At 34.3% G+C, this 25,702-nt stretch overlaps 1 protein-coding gene across 2 annotated transcripts in view; it reads left to right on the top strand.

Moving 5' to 3' along the window:
- The window catches only part of LOC106712205 (homeotic protein ocelliless), a 47,725-nt gene that overhangs the window by 4,222 nt on the left and 17,801 nt on the right, over positions 1–25,702 (top strand). Inside the window, exons 1-2 of one of the 2 annotated variants that reach the window (XM_014504695.2) lie at positions 4,095–4,225; positions 20,232–20,624. In XM_014504695.2, the coding sequence (XP_014360181.2) occupies positions 20,372–20,624 (253 nt within the window). In that variant the 5' untranslated portion in view covers positions 4,095–4,225; positions 20,232–20,371. Of the gene's footprint in view, positions 1–4,094; positions 4,226–20,231; positions 20,625–25,702 lie in introns of those variants that run through there. The other variant, XM_014504694.2, reaches the window with a different exon arrangement.

Genomic DNA, 25,702 nt, shown 5'->3' with positions numbered 1-25,702 from the left:
CGAAAAGATTGTTTTTGTATACATTAAATAACAAAAGAAAATTTCACAGACATAAATGATAAGAGCAATTTTTTTTTTCTTTACGACATTATCATTTTTTTTCAGCCAGTAGTTGATATACTTTGATAATGATTAATGAAAGATATAATATGCTTCTGACAACTTTAATTCTTAATATATCATTTATAATGATAAAGATATTATTTTAAAATCTACTAGTCTTCTAGTTATTTAAAAAAAAATGGGACCCATCTGCAAGCACTTCCTTTCGATTAAAATAATTTTTATCAAAATCGGACCACCAGGGACGGAGTATCGCGGTAACACACATAAAAAATACAGTCGAATTGATAACCTCCTTCTTTTTGAAGTCGGCTAAAAATGACTGTTATCAGTTATGATATTTATTTAGAAGAACTGTTATTTAAAACGTTGTCTACACACGCACAGTTTAACTGAGCTTTTTTGGGGTTTTAAAAAAAATAAACAAAACAAATGATGCATTATAGATCCACCCTCGAGTCTTTTAATCTCTCGTTTAGATTCAAAGTGGCTGCAAATGGCCAATTAACTGCAAGAGGGTTGGCTAATTAGGTGTGCTCTATTATTGCACTCGTTATATGTATTAGATTTAATTATTTGTTTGTTATGGATTAAAGTTAGAATAGAGATTTTTTTTGATAAACAGACAAATAAAACAGAATCTAATTTTCATCTAAGGATATAATCTGACTCTTATTACTATAATATTATAAACTAGCTTTTACCCGCGACTCCGTCCGCGCGGAATAAAAAATAGAAAACGGGGTAAAAATTATCCTATGTCCGTTTCCTGGTTCTAAGCTACCTGCCCACCAATTTTCAGTCAAATCGATTCAACCGTTCTTGAGTTATAAATAGTGTAACTAACACAACTAACTTTTATATATTAGGTCCTTACATATGAAATTGGCGTTTTGTATGGGAGGAACAAAAAGTCGAATATTTTTTAATATAATATATTTAATTAATCAAAGTATGAACCATTATTCTCTATGCACTTTTGGCATCTCATAGGTAGTTCATTGATCCCTTTACTAAAAAAACCAGTCGGACGGGAATCAATAAAATCTTTGAAGGCGATTTGGACTGCCCCATCGGAGTTGAATTTTTTCCCTTGCAAGAAGTTATCCAAATTTCGAAAAAAATGGTAATCTGTTGGAGCAAGGTCCGGGGAGTACGGAGGATGTCTTAGACTTTCCAATTGAAGCTCTTCTAATTTAGTAGCCGTCTGTTGCACAGTGTGTGGTCTAGCGTTGTCGTGAAGCAGCAGTGGCGTGGAGCGATTGACCAGCCTAGGTTGTTTAGCCGCTAGCTTTTCCATCATGGTTTGCAATTGCTGACAATAGACATCAGCCGTAATAGTCTGGCCAGATTTGAGAAAACTGTAATGAACAATACCGGCACTAGTCCACCAAACGCTTACAAGTAACTTTTTTGGGGTTAATTTTCGCTTGGGGCAGGATTTGGCTGTCTGGCCAGGATCCAACCATTGCGCTGAGCGCTTCCGATTATCGTAAAGAACCCATTTTTCATCACAGGTAATGATTCGGTTTAAAATACCTTCATTATTGTGCCGGTTTAGTAATGTAACGCAACAGTCGACGCGCGTTTGCCGGTTTGCTTCAGTCAATTCGTGAGGTACCCACCTTTCAAGCTTTTTAATCTTCCCAATTTGCTTCTAGTGAATCAAAACAGTTTTATCACTAACATCGCAGCCTGCAGCTAACTCGGACGTGGTTTGCGATGGATCCGCTTCCACAATAGCCTTCAACTCTTCATTATCAACTTGAGTCTCAGGCCGTCCACGGGGCTTGTTCTGCAGATCGAAATTTCCAGAACGAAAACGTTGGAACCAAAAACGAACTGTGTTTTCTTTTGCAACACGACCGCCATACACATCATTCACCCTTCGAGTCGTTTCCGCAGCACTAGTGCCACAGCGGAACTCGTACTCGTAAATAATGCGATATTTTAAGTTTTCCATTTTGTAAAAAGAGTGAAGCAAACAGAAAAAAACAGAAGAAAAAAAACAAATGAATGACGGTCATCGAACCACAAATACATGAGTCTATAGCTGTAAAAATTTTAATTTGGAATTCCTAACCAAAGAGGAGAAATTCGTGATTAAAGTGGCCAGTACGAAAAACGCCAATTTCATATGTAAGGACCTAATATATAGATGCAGATGTTTAGATGGATGGATGGATGTTTGTTAGAAGGTATCTCCAGAACGGCTCAATGGATTTCGATTAAATTTGGCACAGATGTAGAACTTAGTCTTGAAGAACACATAAGCTACTTATTACGTTTTCTTTAATTCCGCGCGGACGGAGGCGGGGGCGACAGTTGGTTTTTTCTATAAGTCTGTTTATATAGTAGGTATAGTAGTTCCTAAACTGTATGATAGCTTGTAACGAAACTTAAGTATGATGTTCTGAAGACGACAGAGAAAGGTTATGCTTTATGCCATCTAAATACACCGAAATAGCGAAGTGACCGCTGCCCATAGACATCTGCGCAGATGCGTTTTCTACCTTTAATCCATGGAGGCGGATACGCTCAGGAAGAGAATATTTCCCCTTCCTATACGTCGACTCCTCCGTCAGACCCACTTCCCATTCACATACTTTCCTTAGAGAATAGAGTGGGAAGGGAAAGTGGGCTTAATTTAGGTCTGCGCAGTCACACTCATCAAACGAAACGCGGAATTGCTTCCATTTCAGCCCTGTCTTCTGTGTAGTCGATCAAAAAGCATAATATTACTGCGTTAGCCAAACATCAACTGGGGCTATCATCCCTTAAATTTTTAAATCAGCGATAAAAATCACAGATAAAAAAAATCTGCGTTTTAATTGGCGTTATCTCGTCTTTAGTTGAACGTTTGATCCGTTTGTATGCAGCCTAATTAACTGGCTACCCTTCAGTATACGTTTTAATTAATAATATTCGTCTAACAATGTTCCAAACAATCTCGTTCCTAACCATTAACCACTGACGAACTGCGTTACGTTCGAAAATTTCTTAGTTGGCCTTATTTTACTATTTATTTATTTTTTTATTTATCACATTGATCGGAAATTTAGTAAACAGATAAAAAAAAATGGTGGAAAATATTTTTATTTTTTGAAAGAAAAAAATAAAACGATATCATTGAAATAAAAATTATTATTTTATATAGTAACATTAGAAAAACTGTTTTACTAGAAATATTGAAAAAATAATATACCTTAGTTTATTTATCTTTGGTTTTTAGACCCTGTATAAAACATATTGTTATCTCTTTTTTGTCAGATAATGAGAGGGAAGACGATATCTTACTAATATTATAACTGAAAAATATTTGATGGATTGATAGATGTTTGAAGGTATCTCCGGAACGGTTCAACATAAGAATATAGTGTGGTAGAACACATAGGCTACTTATAAGTAGTTTTATTTTTAACTAGCTTTTACCAGCGACTCCATCCGCGCGGAATAAAAAATAGAAAACTGGGTAAAAATTATCCTATGTCCGTTTCCTGGTTCTAAGCTACCTGCCCACCAATTTTCAGTCAAATCGATTCAGCCTTTCTTGAGTTATAAATAGTGTAACTAACACGACTTCCTTTTATATATATAGATATAGATAGATAGATTCCGCATGTACGGAGTTGCGGACAAAAGCTATTACATATATTGCTATGTGCAATTCAATTTTTACTGTTCTCAAACATACATTAATTTATATATATAAAAGAAAGTCGTGTTAGTTACACTATTTATAACTCAAGAACGGCTGAATCGATTTGACTGAAACGGACATAGGATAATTTTTACCCCGTTTTCTATCTTTTATGCCGCGCGGACGGAGTCGCGGGTAAAAGCTAGTATGTTATATTTGGTAGCTATCATAAAATTGTTTTTTTTTTTTTGTAATTAGATTAATAAGTGATCAATAATTCATATCACCGACATCTTGTCATAGATAAATTCCTAAAGCGTTGCCAAACAGTTTTGTTATCGGTAAAATTTTTGGGTAATTATTGATAAAGACTTCGTTTTGATCACTCGATTTAGTTACAAATAACACGCGTAATACAAATCTATTACCAGATTATAATTTCTGAATGTATTCAGATTATTTTTTAAACAATCTTTTGTCGGATTTCTTTTTGTTTGTGAGGATTTAAATTAATTTATCTTGGTAAGTAATCATATTATTATTATAAATACGAATGTTTAGATGGATGGATGTTTGTTTGAAGTCATGATGAAATTTGGGATAGATGTAGAACATAGTCTGGAAGAACACATAGGCTACTTATTACGTTTATTTTTAATTCCATGAGAACGGAGTCTACTAACAGCTAGTTTTATATAAATACGATGGTAATTATAAATTAACTAGCTGTCGCCCGCGACTCTGTCCATGTGGAATTAAAAAAAACTTGAGAGGTATCAAGGGACACCCGGATGGAACGAAGTTCCTTTCGATTAATTAGTGAAGGAACCAATGTTTATTCTATGAATAAAAAACTTAAGTCTTCACAAGAAGTACATTTTATTTCTATGAATTTTCGTTATATATTGTCACGTCGTTGCCATGGTGAAGTAGTGCTCATTCGTCTATAGCAAAAAGTGTCGTGACAACTTTTCGTAAGAATTTTTCCCGTCTAGCCCTCTTTCACAACGCGCGATAAGGAACTTCGTTCCAAAACTTAATTGTGAATAAGTTAATTTTCTGCACAGTTGCGTCACTATGTTTTGCTTTACAGTAGGTAAGAATGACAGATAAATGTATATATGTAAATCGAAAAATACATTGGTAACACACAAGATCTGCAGATTACAAGTCAAGTGCTTAACCCCTGTACCACCGACGCTCTAATAATGTACACTCGTACAACCAATATATTGCCATCCTTGTCAAGTTTCATACAACTAACTGTGATAGCAATATTTATAAAAATTTAATCTTACTGATTTTGGAACGAAGTTCCTTATCGCGCGTTGTGAAATGGGGCTAGACGGAAAAAATTCTTACGAAAAGTTGTCACGACACTATTGCTATAGTAAGTATGTTAACGACGAATGAGCGCTACTTCACCATGGCAACGAACTGACAATATATAACGAAAATTCATAGAAATAAAATGTACTTCTTGTGAAGACTTAAGTTTTTTATTCATTTAATAAACATTGGTTCCATCACTAATTAATAGAAAGGAACTTCGTTCCATCCGGGTGTCCCTTGACACCTCTCAAGTTTTTTTTTTTAAATTATAATAACTTTGTTTATATTGAAAGTATCCTTGTTTTAAGACATCCTTTTAAATTGTACATCGATTTTTTTTCATTATAAACGTATTTTGATACGATAATGAATCGAATCGTTAAAATCGAATGATGCATTACAACACTATTGTAAGTACAGAAGTATATCGAATGCTCTTTTGATAATATTAAATCAATCATACAATCTTTAATCTCGCGTTAAAGTATTAGAGATGTCTGTAAATATATTTTTAATTGTTTTTTTAAATAATTGTCGATGTTCGTCGAGCGAATGTTATAAAGAAATATGTTACTAATATTGTTTTAATTCTTAGTAAGTGAGAAAATTCGGCAAACAATACCAATTGAAATGCGGTCATGTTAAATTAAACATGTCAACTCTTAGTAAGGATACCTAGGAACATCATTACGTAGAGAAATTATTCTTCGTAGTCAATTAGGTCTCCGATTCTCCAAATTACTAAATAATTTTCAATATTTCTATCGTACTTCTTACTCTTACTAATATTATAAATGCAAATGTTTAGATCGATGGATGTTTGTTAGAAGGTATCTCCGAAACGGCTCAACAAATCTTAATGAAATTTGGTACACATGTAGAACATAGTCTGGAAGAACACTTAAGCTACTTATTACGTTTTTTTTATAATGCGCGGAACGACAACTTAGTACTATAAATGCAAAAGTTTAGATGGATAGATGGATGGATGCTTGGTATCTCCAGAAATTTGACAAAATTGTAGAACATAATCTGGAAAAACACATCGGCTACTTATTTTTTTTCCGTGCGGACGAAGTCGCGGGCGACAGTTAGATAGATTTACGCAGTATGCATGTCCCATCACTAGTTGTACAGACTCGATAATGATTGTATAGTGATGGGGCGCCAGATTCTAATGATCCATGAATAATATGAATCTATATTAGATTCCTAATTACTCTTTTGACAATCCATTGCAAAATTTATTACTGCTGTCAAAATATTTTTAATGTTGCCAGTGTTAAAAATTTCGTATTGTTTTTTAATAATGTTAACTATTTTATAATTAGCAATTTATAATTTATTACATTAGAGTGTTAATAATTAAACTACGATACAAAAGAAATAGTCGTAATCTTTTGGTTTAGTTGTTGAATTATTCGATAATCAAAAAAATAGGTTATTTCATTTTGCGTCGACACGATTCGTCATCGCAATATTAAATTCTATTAAAGGCAGATATTTAATTAATCGTTTATATAATAATTAGCTTTTACCCGCGACTCCGTCCGCGCGGAATAAAAAAAAAGCACACAAGATAAAAAAGTGCCTATGTCCGTCTCCTAGTTCTAAGCTACCTCCTCATCAATTTTCAGCTAAATCAGTTCGACTGATCTTGAGTTATAAATAGTGTAACTAACACGACTTTCTTTTATATATAAAGATTTTATTGAATTTAGTTAATAACTAATCGTGAGTTTCTGACCACAAGATCTCCGTATAAAACTTATTGTCGTTCCTGTCATTCCTTTTGACGTAACAGAGATAACAAAATGTTGTATACGGGAGATTATTGTCTCAGAAACTCACAGTAACTCACTAAAACAGTACCTACTGTTCAAATGCCCCATTTGTCAAAAAATTATTAAAATAAAATACACTTAATACTGGTCTTTAAGACAATTTTATTTAAAAATAAGTAAAATTTAAATTTGGAACTCCGTTACGTCACTAAAAATCTTCGCGCCATTGTATGGAACCGTCTACCTTCTAATTGGCCGTTGGTAACTATAACCTCAAAATGCTGCGTCATCTTTGATTGTTGCTACCGTATTACTAAAGTACAATGCAAGCCTTCTCGATAGAATACTACTTTGAAGGTTAAAGAACTTAAAGATTTGTTTGTTATGCCCGTTGTACATGTTGGCCGAGTGAATACCAACGTATGGACAGCATAGGTATTTGTATTGCTTGCTTTCGCTCGGCACAAACTTTTGCGCGCTCAACCACCAACGATAGAGCAACATTTAGGCTACCTATAGCTTGACACTTGCCTCACTTCGGAGCGGTGTCGGTATTTCTGCACAAATCAAAGGCGCTTGGACAGTCTTGTCGAAATTTTGGCCAGTGCGCCAGTAGAAATTAATAACTTGTCTCCATTGCCGCGGCCCGTCGCTCACTAACAACTCCTATATAAGTTATTGATAATGTGTCACGAAAGTTTGAATAATGTAATTAATTCATCATCATCAGCTCACTATACGTCCCCACTGTGGGGCTCGGAGCCTACCCCAAGTTATGGGTGACTAGGCCATAGTCAACCACGCTGGCCAAGTGCGGGTTGGTTGACTTCACACATATCTTTAAATTTCTTCTCAGATATGTGCAGCATCACGATGTTTTCCTTCACCGTTAGAACGTCGGATAAATGTATACATATGTAAATCGAAAATCGAAAAACGCATTGGTACATGGTGGGATTCGAACCCAGGACCTGCAGATTGCAATTCAAGTGCTTAACCTCTGAGCCACCGACACTTATGTAATTAATTACTATAATAAAATTACAGATATTTACAATTGTATCGCAAAGTGCACAAAAACTTAGATTTTTCCGAAGACATACTGAATAAATTTAATATTTAAGTCTTGTATTGAAATAAAGCATAACAATGTTACTTGGACACGTAATCCATAAGCCACATGTATAAAATTAACATTATAAAACCCTTACTTAACAATGGATAACTTAAATCAAGTTATCAAAGCTTAAGATTTGAGTTACATAGTTAAAGATAAAAGGCTTAAGTTAACGCTGAAACCTAATTACAATATCAAGTACAAATTAATCAAGTTTAAATTAATTAGATTTTTAGAATAAAAGTTATTTTACAAATGTATAATACAGAATTAAGTAAGCAATTAACTTAAGTTTGTTTCAAGCTGTTATGTTATTGTTTGAAATTATTTACATCGAATTTCTTAACTTGACATTTCAACTAAGCCCTTCGTACACAAGGGTATGTAAATCTTCGAAACCGGGAGACTTTAGTCGCTAAGCGACTGCAATCATCATCAGCTCACTATATCTCCACTGAGAAGCTCGAAGCCTACACTAAGTTAGGGGTGACTAGGCCATAGTCAACCGTGCTGGCCAAGTGTAAATTGACCTCACCACATATCTTTGAATTTCTTCACAGATGCAGATTGCATCACGATGTTTTTCTTCACCGTAAGAACGTCGGATAATACGATCTTAAGTGCAAAGTTAGTCTCGGTACAGTCTGATGAGTGCACATTCTAGTTTCCTCCCATCTTTTCTTATAAGCAAGGAATGAGAAAGGGAAGTGTATCTTGCAGAGGAGATGATTGAAAGAGGATATTTCCCCTTCCTATGTGTCTCATCCTCAGTCGATTAAAGGTAGGCAACGCATCTGCATTGCGCATACGCAACTGATGTCTTCAAATTCAATTGGCAATTCGTTTGTTATCTTTCGCTATATAAAAAAAGTTGTTTGTCTGTATGTAATTGTTTCTTATTTAATTTCTTTCCGTATTTACTACTGTGTAGACATAAATACTGTTATTAACCCGAGTGTTTGCGGGTGCAAGGGGCGTCATGGGGCGGTATTGTCCACAGGGGTTTGGGGCGTACCGATGTTTTTGCCCGACTGACAGGAGGGTAATGTTTTTTGTCTGTTTATTGTTATTAGCCAGTGGGAATATGTGAACATCTGCCCCGTTTATATTTATTATAATATTCGTAGTTCGCTATCATTCATTATTTACGTTATGTAGGTACCTAAGTAAAATTATATTTTGCAATATGTTCAGTATCTTCGTGTATGTCTTCCAACATTTCAAACTTGCTTTAAATTGGGAAATTAAAGATAAACAAAAGTTTATTTACTAGACTTAATAATCTCAATTTTCCGCTTACTTACTTTTAAAATGTTTTAATATTTTATAGCGCGTAAATAACTTAAGTATAAATTAAATTTGTTTACCTAAACAAGATATTTTTTATTGTTTATGTATAGAGCAAGCAAATTGTAAGGTCTATCTTGAAGCATAAATAACTGTCGTGTCTATATTTTCAATATGCCTAGTAATGAGTTCGTAATTCTATTTTCAAATTGTCGCCCGCAACCAACCGTGCAAAATAAAAAATAAAAAGTAGTCTATGTGTTCTACCAGACTATGTTCTATATCCATTTCAAATTTCATCAAGATCCGTTGTATCGATCCGGAGATAGGTACCTTCTAACAAATATCCATCCATCCGAACATTCGCATTTATAATATTAGTAACAAAACTATACTAAACATGCTGCAGTATAACACTTACAATACAATGGTATCTTGTAGCATTGAAGACGTATAAAAACTATAAATTCACATTAGGCCCCTATTCTGCTACTGAGTGTCAAAAAACAAAAGAATAAAAAACCATAGAGTAAATGAACCCAAGCGAGCCACTCGATGCTGGCAACATCATAAATAAACCCGCAACTACATATAACCCGGACAGATTAAAAAGACGTCACATTCAAAAGGCGACACTCATAAACGACGACCAACGGAATTCGGTCGCGTAAACAAGCCGCTATAAAATCGATAGCTGGACGTGCGAGCGTGATAGAATCCCTACTAATTTGGTAAGTGCGAAAGAGATGCACTATAGGAGGGTATAGAGGCGTGGCAATCCCGCCTAGCAAACAAGAATTCAATTTGTGAACATTGAGTTGGCCTTAGAGTGGGATAGTTATATTTCTTCTTTGAACTGATATTAAGTACATTATTAGGTCTAGTTTGAGACCTAGGCGTTAGTAAATAATACATATCATCGTTTGTGAAATGTTTTCGACTCACTGTAATATAAAATTAAATGAGTTTTGACGTTAGCTATATGTTTATGGTCATTACACTTTGTATTTTTTTTTGACATGTTAGAAACATGAATGCGACTTTTAGACATAGACATTAGATGAGACGGAAACGGAATCACCTACTAAAAAATGAAAGTGTGACTTGAAAAATATCATCTACAAATGCAATTTAAATTGTCACAAATTTTTATCAAGTAGCTGTCGCTTGCGACTGCGTTCGCACGGAACTAAAAAAAATTTAATAAGTAGCCTATGTGTTTTTCCAGACTATGTTCTACATCTGTGTCAAATTTCATCAAGATCCGTTGAGCCATTCCGGAGATACCTTCAAACATCCATCCATTTAATATTCGCATCTATATATATAAAAGAAAGTTGTGTTAGTTACACTATTTATAACTCAAGAACGGCTGAATCGATTTGACTGAAAATTGGTGGGCAGGTAGCTTAGAACCAGGAAACGGACATAGGATAATTTTTACCCCGTTTTCTATTTTTATTCCGCGCGGACGGTGTTGCGGGTAAAAGCTAGTTTATAATATTAGTTAGATTTTTAATAAAAACAATTGCATTTGGATCACTGTCACTGCAATATAAAAAATTAAAAACAAACTCTATGACATTTAAAATTAACAAAAGCCCGCCGAAAGCGAGTTCCAAATTCAAACGTCACCAATACGTGACTGGATAAATACGAATTGCGTTCAATTCGTCATACGAACGTGCACTCATAAATGCCGTTTGAGGATTGTTAGCACAGGAAAACTTAATTGTTGGTCGGAACAATAAATTTTATAAAAAAATATAAAACACCTTTGATGTATCAAAAACACCTTCGTTATAAGTCGTCAAATTGTAGTAAACAACGAAATAAAATTATCTATCATCTGTATGTTTCTGAGATCAAAGTCAAAATATGTTGTTAAAGATAATATTTTAAAACAGAAATTTTTACTGTGAGAAACCAACATAAAAGAACTTTTCCTTGTCAATTTTACCACAAAAGTAAAAATAAAAAAAATTGACCTATCGTTTCTAATTCAAGAAAAAAAAAATACAGTCGAATTGATAACTTGCTAATTTTTAAAGTCGGCTAAAAATACCTACAGATTTTTTTATCGGATAGTCCTCATTTTTATCTATTTAAAGAAAAAAATTGAAGCAATTGATTACAACAGTAAATGATTTCTATGAGCAGTCGAGCACTTTGCTATTTTAGCGAATACAGGTGGCTCATGTGCCACCTTTACTAAAAAAATATCCTAGAAATAATATTATACGAACAGTAATACTTTATTCATTACTAATATTATACCAACGTCAGTAAGTGATACTATTTAATTTTATCACAGAGTAAATTTCAATCACATTTAATTATATTTTCTTGAATTGTAACACTGAACAATGGCAGTGCGTGAGAGTTGCCTTTGTCCAATCGCACGCGAAGCTAAAAGATTGCAATCGAAACATACGGCTTCTCTATGGTCGGGGAATTAATTCATTTCACATTTATGGCTCCCTCGTGTGCCACGTGGCCGGTATTGTTGGCAAAGATTAATACGCTTTATCTAAGTCTAGATGTTATAATTATTTTAATCCATTATTCGTTCCGAATATAATAGAATATTTTATTGTTGGTCATAAGCGTGGTTATTAGCCCTGTTAATTAAAAACAAAGTATCATACGATCATTGTTACTTATATCGACAAATATATCTGACTCGGTGGATAAAAATAAAACTAAATTATGACAGTTCACTAGCGCCCTTCTATCAAAGTCAAAAAATGTCACAAGATCATTTTCGTAATGTTGGTAACACAGCAGCGCCTTCCACCGTAGACATCTTTGTAGGACTGTAACTGTCTTGCCATTTCTTTCTGTAATTTTCTATGCCAACGTATGCCAGCCAACAAATGCATCATAACAGTGCTTCTCTGTCCATGCCCAATATTTGTCAGCCTTTGGCATTTTGTAGCTATGTAAGAAAATTGATCTGTTTTAATAATCTTACTTAATAAATGCGAAAGTTTAGATGGATACATGTTTGTTTGAAGGTATCTCCGGAACGGCTCAAAGGATCTTGATGAAATTTGGCTCAGATGTAGAAAAGTCTAAAAGAACACATAGGCTAATTATTAAGTTTTTTTTTAATGCCGCGCGTACGGAGTCGTGGATGACAGCCACTATTTTATATTATGATCAAATTATAAAATTCACTCACCTAAATAAAACTTCTGCAGCGTTTGTTTATTTCAACGCAACCAACTCAAGATATATTAAAACGTTTTTTTCAATATTATCGCTATTAAATAATTAATTAAAGTTTGTTTTTAACTGGCAGAAATATAACGTGTTGAACACATAACAGATTAAACCTATATTTCTAATATTTCTAGAGAAAAAAAACATATATACGCTCTGTTGCTCTGAAGTCTGGTTTCTCAGTATATAAATATCAATCTATCTGTCAGCAGAAAGTTAACACGAAGAAATGCAAGAAGTATAACAAAGTTAATGGAAGCATTTTTTACTTCTTTTTTAAATGCATTTAAATGGCTCAGTTTGCACGCGAAGTGAAAAAAAAAAAACAATCAACGGATGTTATACCATGCGAAAAAACATTTCACTGCATTCTAGCTTACTTGAGGATACAATTTATGTTGGCGTAATTTTATAATATTAATTTTTATAGGTTTGTAGGTTGCCTTATGTAAATTAATAATGAGCAAGCGTTGTACAAATTAACTGAACAGTGGTAAATGCCAGCAACAAGAACATCTATTGCACAAATAGTCCGGCTCGTCCGGTGAAATACCACGTCCAAACAAAAGAAGAATAAGAAGCAATTCCGCGTTTCGTCTGATGATTGTGGTGCGAGAGGCCTAATTTTAGTCCACTATCCTTCACACCCTTTTCTTATAAAAAAAGGATGGAAGGGAATGTGGATATGACGGAGGAGGAGATGCATAAGAAGGGGATTTCTGTGCTTAAAATCCTCCATTGATTAAAAGAAGGCAACACATCTGCAATTGTGGATGTCTATGGGCAACGGTCACTTCGCTATTTCGACGTATTCTAGGGCCATTTGCTCGTTTGCCACTTTATAAAAAAAATAATTAAAATATATTCAAAGATCATTTAGCACAATCTGTGAACTGTGACCACAACTTTGACTATGAGTGTAACACGCGCGCCATTAGCCGGCTCTGTTCTCAGGGGATGCCTCAGATTGTGGTCCAATTTATAAGATAACGCGTACAATACATTATTTGTTAAATGGTAATTCCTCATCATCATCATCAGCTCACTATACGTCCCCACTGAAGGTCTCGGAGCCTACCCTAAGTTAGAGGTGACTAGGCCTTAGTCAACCACGCTGGATCTGTACAGGTTGACTTCACAAATATCTTTGAATTTCTTCTCAGATATGTGCAGTTTGCATCACGATGTGTTCCTTCACCGAAAAAACGTCGGATAAATGTACATAATATGTAAGTCTTATATCGAAAAACATATTGTAAATGGCGGATTTTGAACCCAGGACCTGCAGAATGGTAATACTTGTATTAAAAATAGTGACTATGTTTTATTAAAATAAATATTAGGGATTCAATTATTCAAACTTTCGTGAGACATTGTGACAGAGAGCGACGGGCAGTGTGGGCGAAATAATACCAGTCCCACTCACCCTGATGAAGGGCCCCCGATGGGCTTGAAACTAGTCGGTGCCGACACCGGACATGTATACGTGAGTGTTTTAGCCGTTCCTATATTATATAAGTTAATATTAGGGATGCACTATTTGAGCAGTTGAAGAACACGGTAAAAATTTACAAAAGTAAGCGAACCTCGCACTCTTAAATTTGAAGGTAATCAAGTCGAGAAATTATAAAACAGCAATGACAAACTTTCAAATCCGATGTTTAATGTAAAAAAAAAACTAAGGGAAACACTTAACGACTTTGTGTGGAGCAGTAACTTATTTAATTTCCGCTTATATCTTATCATTTGTACCGCGAAATCATTTATCCCGTAGTTACACAAGTAATGAGAGTATCCGGTTACTCCCTTAGGGAATCGAACTGATTTCCTTTTAGTATCCTGTCAGCCACTGCGCCCCCGGACCTCTAATTGTTTTCCCTTGGCCCTTTGGGAATATCTGATATTTAGGGCTTTTGGATTAATCTTTATTATACGTTTTATATATTGATTTTGTTATGGTTACTTTTTATCTTAACAAGTAATAGATGTACTTTACCAAATATATATTCAATCAAAATAATTAACCAAATAACAGCTAAAAACTATGATATCTTTTTAAAATTACTTCTAATTTTATTTATTCGAATTGCATTTAGTTTGGTAATTAAGATGAAATTAATTAATATTCCTGCCTTTAATTTTCTGAAACTCAAATCCTTTGTGTTCGAATACCATATTGACACTTATTATAGAGTATAACTATAAGAAGAATAATAGAAAAAAGTTTTATATCAATAACTTAACGCTGGCATAAAATAAATATCATTTAACGTTAAATATTTTACAACAAACGAAAGTGAACCGTTCAATTTTCGAATTTCGAAATAGAGACGTTCCAATTTCAAAAGCTTTCATTGAAATGTAGACCATAGAGTAGGAATGTTTAGCGAACTGTCATCGCGAACAATAAGACACGATTTTGGGTCTGCATTCAAAACGTGCGTGTCCGATAGCAATATTTTTTTCGGATGCGTTCAAGTTACGAAAACAAACAAGACATGGCTACTGTTTATACCTACTAAGTTGATATAATGCTTTGAAAAAATACAAACTTTAACTTACTTTAATACTCTTCAAGAATGAACTGTATTATTGTAAAATCTATGCATATAAATAAAATTTCAGTGTCTGTTTGTAACATCGCAAAAAAAAATTCGTATATGATTATTTGCGTAAGTGATAACGCTAAACCAATTTTTAAATTTTTGTTCGTCTATCTGGATGTCTGTACGCAAGGCTGCGTTTGTTCCGGGTAATCTCCGGAAGGACTGGACCGTTTTTACGGGACTTGGACTGGAAGGTAGCTGATGCACGAGGGCATGTTATTGGCTACTTTTATTTTAATTCTGCTTTGCCGAAGCCGTGGGCGACCGCTAGTTTCTTGTAAAGCCTATTAAGGCTTAAGGCTAAAAATTTAAGAAAAAAGATACTTCTTGAAAACAGACAACTTTTAAGGTAATATAGAAAACAGTAAGAAATAGACAAAATTTAATCAACGATAATAAGATTTTATTTTACATTAAACTGATAGTCTTAGCAATAATTTAAATGCGAATGTTTGAATGGATGAACGGCTGCATGGATCGCGCCGAAAATTGGCAAAGATGTACAACATAGTCAGGAAGAACACATATGCTACTAATTCGGTTTTTTAAATTCTGCGCGGACGGAGTCGCGTGCGACAACTAGTATAAAATATATATATAAACTAGTATTTATTACATATATACTATATATACGCAAATATACATTATCGGCCACAAAAGAATTAATTTCAGGCGTGATAATTGTCAACTAGGGGTGTTCTATTGTGGCAAATTTCTCGCATCGGGGAACACCATTAAAGTTTCTATGGCGGTTAATTTTTTTTTTCAACACAAATTTCCGAGTATCCATTTGTGGGTAGAAACGTAAAGCTTGTCGGCACCTTTTGTCAACCGCTATTGTGATGTGACGACGGATGGACGAAAATTGGGCTACTAGTTAGATGTATCGAAAACAAGCTGTCGCCCGCGATACCGTCCACGCGGGTTTTAAAAAAAACTTAATTAGTTGTCTATGTGTTCTACCAGACTATGTTCTACATCTGTGCCAAATTTCATCGAGATCCGTTGATCCGTTCCAGCGATACCTTCTAACAAACATCCATCCATCAATCTAAACTTTCGCATCTTACTTATATTATAAACGCGAATGTTTAGATGGATGGATGGATGGATGTTTGTTTGAAAGTATCTCCGGAACGGAACAAAGGATTTTGATAAAATTTGGCATAGATGTAGTCTGTAAGAACACATAGGTAACCAATTAAGTTTTTTTTTAATTCCGCGTGGACGGTGTCGCGGGCGACTACTTGTATTCGAGACATCGACTGGCAGCTAATTTATACTATTAGTAAGATATTAGTAAAGTCTAGTTGTTCCTTTTCCTAAATAAAATATCAATAAAAATAAATCAATGTATCATTATTATACAGTTTAGTGACGGCCTTCAATACTGCCAACTGCGCAAACAGAGAAAGGGCGCGAAATGTTTGTTTACCACAATATGGCGGCTGTTTGCATTGGTATTATTTATGGGCGTTTATTGCGAGCTCGAACAAATAGATTTCTCGCGTTATTGACACCACGTGTAAAGGGATGGATATAAATTTAAACAATTATAATAACTACAAAATATACAAGACTAGTTTTTACGGCTTAGTTGGTATGGCTAAACAGTTTGATTCCACAACTAAAGCATAGATATTTATCTGGTTTTTTTCAGGCAGAATAAGACAGATAATCTTGTTTTTACATGAATTTTTCAGCCATGAAAACTCACACTAAACATAACAGACAAGAAGTTAGAAAGATAGTTAAGAAACGAAGGAAGTAATATTTATTTTTAAACCACTGTAATAAATAAATGACAAGAGGGTAATGTTTTTCGCGCGTTTGTAATTTGTTTTTTATGTATGTAGACTTGTATGTATGTAAATTTATTATGAGGTCCTAGAGCCTAAACCAGGGATTCCCAAAGTGGTGGATTCCCAATAGACGCCAAGGGATCGATATAGAACTTAAAGCATTGCTAATTCTCACTCCGACGCGACGTCTTTTTTTCTATTGACCTAAGTCCGAATGAAAAATAATAATAATAATTGATCTTAAAAGTAGGTAATTTGGCCATGGAGGGGTCTGAGGTAACAGTTCATTTTGGAAAAGAGATCACTTGTCCAAAATAGTTTGGGGATCCCTGACCTAAACTATTTAACTATTTAACTTTTTTTAAAGTTTTTGACGAGTGAGATGTCATTCGATTTGTCTTCTTACCTAGAATTACATTGGCTATTTTAAATCGACACAAAGCACTTAAACAACGGCTTAAAATTTTTCAACAATTTCATCTAGTAGATTAGTGCCTGAATCAATCTGGGTTTTCATAGGTTTTTTTATATCATAAAGTGGCAACCGAGCGATCGACCACTTGAATTCGCAGAAATAGCGAAGCGAATGCTGCCCATATTCATTTGCAATTTGAGTTACCCACCTCTGATCGACAGAGTAGGGGACTCACAGAAAGAGAATATTTTCTCTTACTATGATTTACCTCCTCCGTCAAGTTCACTTCCATTATCCATCCTTTATTTAAAAGAAAAGGGTGGGAAGGAAAAGAGGGTGTGACAAAATCGTTGGTAAAATTTTATTTCATCATAAACGTACACGTAAATATAATAGGCAATTTGAATGTAACACTACTTAAAAAAATATCTTAACATCTACCGATCTTACATAAACTCCTTAAAGGAAGCAATGATGCGAACACACTTCTGCGTAAGAAAAACCCAAGTGTGGCTGTACCCTTATACAATTGAACACCTTCCAAGGAGTTGCCGCCAAAATTTCGCTCAAGCGAAAATCCTTACAAAAAAACTTACTAACGTATATTCCAAATAAGTCTTTACACCTTGGAGTTAAAGTTGAAATTTATTTGACTTTATGATTTATCCTTTCTTAATGAAGGCATTGGAAATTAGACTTTATCACTAGAGAATATAGTTTAAAATTGAATATTTAACGTCTTAAAGTTAGATATTATCTGTGCGGTTTAGGGATAATCTGTTGACAGAATCAAGGTGGGCTAAAGAGTACGAAAGTTTCTTAGAAACGATATCTTTTAAAAGTGACAATGTATTACCATTAAAAAAAAACATTTAGTTATTACTTCCACTGTAAACAAATAAAAGGTTTTCTGGTTTTCGAAAGGATCGGAGATTGAGCTTCGTTGAGTACCTAAGACTTCTTGTAGTCCTAACTCCCTCACTCAGAGTTATACCTTAGTTTTGTTGAGTTAGTGCGAGAAGTAGGTTTCAAACTTTGAATATAGCACTACAAGACCTAAGGCCTAAATGTTAAAAAAACTTAGACAGTCTTACAATTACATTTTAACTTAAAACATCGAATCAAATATAAAAATATCTGATAAGATCTAGGAAATATAATAAAAACTAAAATATGTCATTAAAAGGTGTTCCTTTAGACAAGGTTCCGTTTGTTACACTATTTATAATTCAAGAACGGCTGAATCGATTTGACTGAAAATTGGTGAGCAGGTAGCTTAGAACCAGGAAACGGACATAGGATAATTTTTACCCCGTTTTCTATTTTTTACTCCGCGCGGACGGAGTCGCGGATAAAAGCTAGTTATTTATAAGTATTTAGCGTTAGACAGTATGTCTTTGTTAAAATATGATTGAAAAATATTTGTATTGGAACGAAATATTCAATCTAATGTGTACCTAACCAAATAATTGTTATTCCTATAAAAAATGTACAGAATTTTTTTTTAAAGATATTCACCAAGTTACGTATCATGCCTTCGTCAATCGAACGATATACACATTTCACGCACAAAGCGCGCGAGTCCCGTCAATTTGCCAAAAGGAATCTCAGGTAACAAAAACGTAACGAAAAAAAAAATAAACGTGACAAAATGTCTGTAAACATGTACCTACAATGTACCTTTGCGAATACAAAAGAAAAAATAAATAAACCAAGGTAGAGAACACGTGTTGAAACAAGGTTCCGTAGAATAAGCAATGTTTCTTTTGCGTACAAAACCTTTGATATAGGCCAAACTTATATTCCTGCGCTATCAAAAAAATATATAACGTTAGTTATTAAGTTTTAAAACTAAAAAAAAAAACTGTATTTAGATGTAATCCAAATAAAACTTAAATGAAAATAAAAGACGTATCTTACTAATATTATAAATGCAAAAGTTTAGATGGATGGATGTTTGTTTGAAGGTATCTCCAAAACGTCTCAACGGATCTTGATGAAATTTGGCATAAATGTAGAGCATAGTCTGGATGAACACATAGGCTTACTTACTTTTTTTTTTAATTATGCGTGAACGTAATCGTGGGCAAAAGCTTATACAACTTTGGCTACCTTATTTTACAATGTCCAAGTTTATTACACAATTTGCACAAAATAACTGAAAAGTTAAATAATTAATTGAATGACCGCCCTATGTATGGGATTTGTCTCTGTTCTTTTCGGTGTTGTCAGTTTATTAAAATCCAATGCCAGGGTGCTAATGTAGAGGGGATTAGGCATTAGATCACACAGGCCCATTGAGTGTTGGTTGACTTCACATATATCTTAAAATTTCTACGCAGATTTCCAGGCATCATGATGTTTTTTAACTGTAAGACATTGGTACATATGAAATTCAAAACTGAAAACCAAACAATGTAGGTTGGTATCACATTATTACCTGTATAAAGAACCCTAAATTCAATTCTATATCCGATCTTGTAGGATACGTGACGAATTCGCGCCCATTCAAATAAATCACGAGGCGTTCCCGCGCTTTTGACTCGCATTGTGTTGCCATAGCACACAAAATCTTCCAATAACACGCCAATTGTGCACCAAAAAGGTGAATTACGCAAAAAATATAATTGACGTTACTTGTAAATGTAATTGACGTGTATCTAATTGCTGGATAAATTGCTTTATGAAGCGTAACTTGTTTAATTTCAATTAAACATGTTTATATATATTTTTTCTTGTCTGTTGAATTTGAAATGTTAAATAGAATTCAGTGTTTTTTTTATCTACGCTGCTGAGTTTGTTGTGTGTGGAATTTTCTTGATACCTATTATATTTATAAAGGAAAGATGTTATATTTGTTACTTGGTGTGCAAATGAAGACAAATATTTAGCTACCTAAAATAGAACAGGTAGTAACCACTCATTCTTTAAAGGATTAAAAAAAAAACCTTTTGTTTCAGATAACCACAAAAATGTCACCCCAGCTGCCGATTACAGATTAAAAAAGACAAACCAACAGCCAAAATGTCAATACACACGAGGAAGAGGCAAACGCGGTGACTACTTTTGTCTTTCGGATAAAAAAAAAACAAAAAGCAATATGGCGCTGTTGACAAACTCAGCGTCGGCCACAGGACCGACGGCGACAGGGCCAGCGGCACCGCAGGCGCACCATTCAACAACGCCATTGCATCATTACTTCCATTACCTGAAGCAACCTTCGCCCTTGGCTCAGAACCCGTACGCTCACCATTCGAGTGCCCACCACATGGGCATGGGACCGGGGCCGCTGGGTGGTTTGGGGCCATTTGGTTTGACGCATCACGGATTGGAAGCAGTTGGATTTCCACAAGGTTAGTTCTTGTTTCCTTTTTTTCTCCTGACCTTATAATGTAGTTATAACACGCTAGATACTTAGAAAAAAGGATACGTCTAGGCAAATTGAAAACAGACTGGATTCACGATTGGTCACAACAACTAATTGCTACAAGTTGACAGCTGCATTATTTTCTTGTACTTGTAGTCTACATACATTTACTCAATATCAAGTGAAATTGTAATATACATAGGTATTATTTATTTAATTATTAAAAAAGAGACTTTAAAAATATTATCTCAATAGAAAACCGCTTATAAATAACTAATTTCTTATCTTAAATCATAAAAAAATGTAGACAATAACAAAGAAAATAACAATCCTCTAAGTTTTAAGGAAATTGTAAATCTCTCCAGGTAACGATATTCGGTGATCGAGTTCATCACGAAATTATTTTCATCTTCTGAATTCTCATTTAAAGTCCCATTAAAACAATCGCCTTGAAAATACAACTTGAAATTCAAGTTGGTCTTTTCAAGTTACGGTTTTTTTTCCTTCTGGTATTTCAATATACAGAAATACTATCCCATTTAACGTACTTCTTGTGAAAGTTTTCCCGTTTTAAATTTTATAAATGTGCATTTGAAGCACATACATGTTTTTCGATAACATGTGTTTTTTTCAATGATTTTTTAAGACATCTTTTCAAGTTTTATTGTTGGTTTCCGAGACCAAAATCTCTGTATAAAACATATCGTCATCTCTGTCATTATCTTTGACAAAACAGAGATTTGTTTTAAAGGGGGTTTTTGATCTCAGAAACTCACGATTAAAATTGCATTTTGCCTACAGTTCAAAGAGATTCAAATATAAAGTTATAGGGAGGATATAAGGCCTACTTTCCCTCAGACAGTTTTTCTCCTAATCAATAGTAGCACCATTTAATATTAACACTTTGATTTAAATTTAGCACTGTTTATCAATAGATTACAACAATTTTGATAAATATTCTATGACATGTCAGTCAAAATTTACAACTGAGATTTACCAGTGGAAAAATTTGGTTCAATATATCTACAGTCTTTATATTTTTAAATGTCTGCTTTAGTTAGATAGATTATACCTATAGTTCACTTACTAAGAGATACGTAAGACCTTAGTTAACCATGTACTTACTATTTTGATATCAAATTTTAATATCATTTATAATTCAATATAATACATAAAAGTCCAAAAACATAACATTTCCAATCTAAATTATATATTTACGAAGCAGTTCTAAGGCACAACGGAGAGAATAGGAGCGATGCATAATTTACGTCGCAAGAAGACATCCTTCGAAATAATCAAAACAGGCCGCGCTTCCCCCTTATAAGCGGCTTATCCCCACCTCGCGGCCCCAATGTTGCCACTACCCCGGTACTCCCGAAATGCGGGGAAACGGAAGTCGCTTGTTAGTTGCTTTAATTAGTGTCTGGTTGGAATTTTGATGTTGTAACATTTGTTATATTGTTGGTACGATTTTATTTTTAAATTATTTGTTAATTTTATATTAAAACTAGCTGTCACCGGCGACTCCGAACACTCGGAATTAAAAAATAATAATTAGTAAAAACAAATAGTTCTTCCAGGCTATGTCCTATATCTATGCCAAATTGCATCGAGATTCTTTGAAATGTTCTTTTAATAAACATCCATACATCCAAACATTCACATTTGTAATATTAGCAGGAAGTAAGATACACTGTAACGTAAGTTTTTTAATTAAAGTTATTTTAATCTTACTAATATTACAAATGCGAATGTTTGGATGGATGTATGGATGTTTGAAGGTATCTCCGGAACGGCCCAACGGTTCTCAATGTAATTTGGCATAGATATAGAGTATAGTCTGGAAGAACACATAGGCTACTAATAAAGTTTTATTTAATTCCGCGCGGACAGAGTCGCGGGCGACAGCTAGTTATCTATACTTAGAATTACAGTTTTAAAATGATATAATAATAGAATCATTCTTGTTGTATGTATGTATATGTTATTAATGTATTGAAGTAAATAAAAACACTCATTTTCTGATTAAAACACAAAAATGACTTAAGTAACATGTCTTACTAATTATCGAAGTGTAATTGTTAATAAAAGTTAAATTCCACTGTCGTAACCATTCCTACAGTAGAAACGTACTACGAAATAAAAATTCCAGACGCTTTACTTTTAATTTCAAAATACAAATCATTAATATCAACATTAAGTTAATGTTTTCTTAAGATGTTAAAAATATAATACATTTTCGTCCTATCACATTTACCCTCGAGGCAAGTAAAAAAGCGACCAGTTAAAAAGGGAAACTTTGTGGGTTGTACACAAATCCGTGTTCCCTCAAAGGGGAACTGAAGAGTACGGATTAGGCCTCCCCCGTTTCTTAGACCCTTCGGATGTCTATGAAAACCTCACGAAAGGACTTCGACTCGAATATAGATAGTAAAGATGAAAAAAGTGATGTTTCGATGAAATAGTACACAAATTGATTCAGATTGATTCAGTTCAGATCAGTATCTGACTGTAAAAACAAAACTATTAGTACCCTGTAATGTAAAGATGGAAGGCACTAGCTAACCCCAGCAACTCCATCTGTGCGGAATTAAAAAAAATCTTAATAAGTAGCCTATGTGCCAAGTAGTGTTGGTGACAGGCAGGCGGCCGGCCGTAAAAACTTAAGCCAAAACTTTAAGGTTTATAAAACCTTGTGCGACCCCACATGACTGGGAAAAGGCCAGAGAGATGATGAAGTAGCCTATGTGTTCTTCCAGATTACTCTACTTCCGTGCCGAATTTGAGTCGCAACCATTCTTAAGATACCTTCTAACAAACATCCATCCATCTAAACATTCGCATTTATAATGTCACTTACTCTCGCCAGCGACTCCGTACGCGTGGTTTAAAAAAAAACACCTAATTAGTAAGCCAAATGTTCTTTCAGACTATGCTCTATATCTATGCCAAATTTTATCGAGATCCGTTGAGCCGTTTTGGAGATACATTCAAACATTCATCCATCCACCTAATATTTGCATTTATAATATTAGTAAGAAATAAGATGATATATCTATCTCGCTTCCTAACATGTGAAACGAAAGAGAAAGAGTTATACTCATTCATGAAACGCACGCATAATGAAAAAGATTAAAACACAGCAGAATAATACAAAAAATACCCAAACTTTAATCCTTAAAGGGGTTGCGAGAAAAAAGTTAGCAATTTTTTTTACATCCTTCAGGTAGGTAGCCATTTACTTTTAAAAAGAAAAAGACGTTTTACGCTTCACCAAAAAGTATGGTATATATACATTTACATTCAGGTTTTTTCTTAATATCTTAAGATGGCAAACGAGCAAACGGCCACCTAGATTCGCCGAAATAGCGAAGCGAACGTTGCCCATCGACATCCGCAAATACAGATGCGTTGCCTACCTTTAATTAACGGAGAAGAGGATGCACAGAAAGAGGATATTTCTCCTTTCTATGCGTCCCCTCTTCCGCCAAATCCACTTCCCCTTCCCATCCTTTACTAATAAGAAAAGGGTGGGAAGGGAAAGTGGAAAAAGATATTTTATTTAACTCTTTATTTTTAATTATTTTTAAAAAAAAGTATCTTGACTATAAAAAAGATTTGATTTCAAATGTGCTCAAACTACGAAACGTTCAAACTTTTTTAATTTCAGTTTTAAAGTTCTCTTTTAAGCAACGATCTCTATGGTCAGTTTCAACTAACTCGTTTTTAATCTGTATACGTCTGATTTCATATCAACTTAAACCTCTAGCTACCGGTGTTCAGAAAACCAACATTCTTGTAAACTCTAGTATTAATAAAACTCTTGTAAATCACTAAACAAAATTAACGGCTCGCGACCTATTAGATTTAAAGCCCAATACACATTTAATGCGGGAATAAAATTAATCCTCTACCGAGTTCCCTTTAATCCGTATACATCTCTCTTTCACACTCGATTCGATTCGAATAGCGTTGTCCCCTTCGCACAATAGACGCTATGCGGCGTAACGCTGGCAGCTGGGCGTTCTTTTTTTAGAAATTTATTTTTTTTCATTGTATATTTCCTTTTTAGTGGCGTCCCTTAGAATTTTATACGGCCAGTACCTTTTTAATCTTTTTCGCGGCATAATTAATTGATAATTTTTTTTGTAATCTCCATTTTCATTTTTAACGTAATCAGAATAAGAAAGTTGGAATTGTTGGAAAACAAAATTTCAATTATTTCATTGTTTTATAAGTAATTGAGGAAACACTTTGAAATAGACTTCGAGAGTGAAATGCCTACGAAATAAATGTTTTATTCCGTCCTTTTAGTTAAAAAAAATATTCAACTCGAAGACTGAATAAAACCTCCTACTAGATGATCATCTTTCTACCCATTTCAGTACGTATGGTCTGTCCAGTCTACACAATCGATACATTTCTTCAGTTTCAACATCTCTCCGCATACCACCTTAACATTTTGCTTCTCAGTCTTTCCATCACTGGCGTTAATTTCAGACTTCGAATAAATACTAACATCGCGAGTCGTATCACATCAAGCCCGTGTTAAGGGCGACACACTTGATATCCCAGTGTTAGGTTACAGAATCAATATATGGGTCATTGTGTCAAACGGAAACAGAAACCCTATATTAAGGTGAATGCCCTTACAATACGTGTAGTGTATCGGTACGTTTTATAAAAAAAAGACCGTAAGAATAGAAAAAATAATCTTTTATATGTAAAAGGTAAAAACACTTTAACTATGAGTATTAACCGAATTTTCTTTGATCAGTGTGAACTCGCCTTATAGCGTCGGTGGCTCAGTTAAGCACGTGACTTGCAATCTGCAGGTCCAGGGTTCGAATCCCACCATGTACCAATGTGTTATTCGATTTTAGATTTATATATGTACATTTATCCGATGTTCTTATAGTGAAGGAAAACATCGTGATGCTGCACATATCTGAGAAGAAATTCAATGATATGTGTGAAGTCAACCCGCACGTGGTTGTAGTTGACTATGTCCTAGTCATCCCTAACTTAGGGTAGGATCAGAGCTCCTGAGTGGGACGTATAGTG

This window comes from Papilio machaon, chromosome 27, assembly GCF_912999745.1.
Source record: "Papilio machaon chromosome 27, ilPapMach1.1, whole genome shotgun sequence".
Taxonomy (NCBI): Eukaryota; Metazoa; Arthropoda; class Insecta; order Lepidoptera; family Papilionidae; genus Papilio; species Papilio machaon.
The sequence above is the reverse complement of the archived record's forward strand: the minus strand, read 5'-3'. Positions and strand labels throughout refer to the sequence as shown.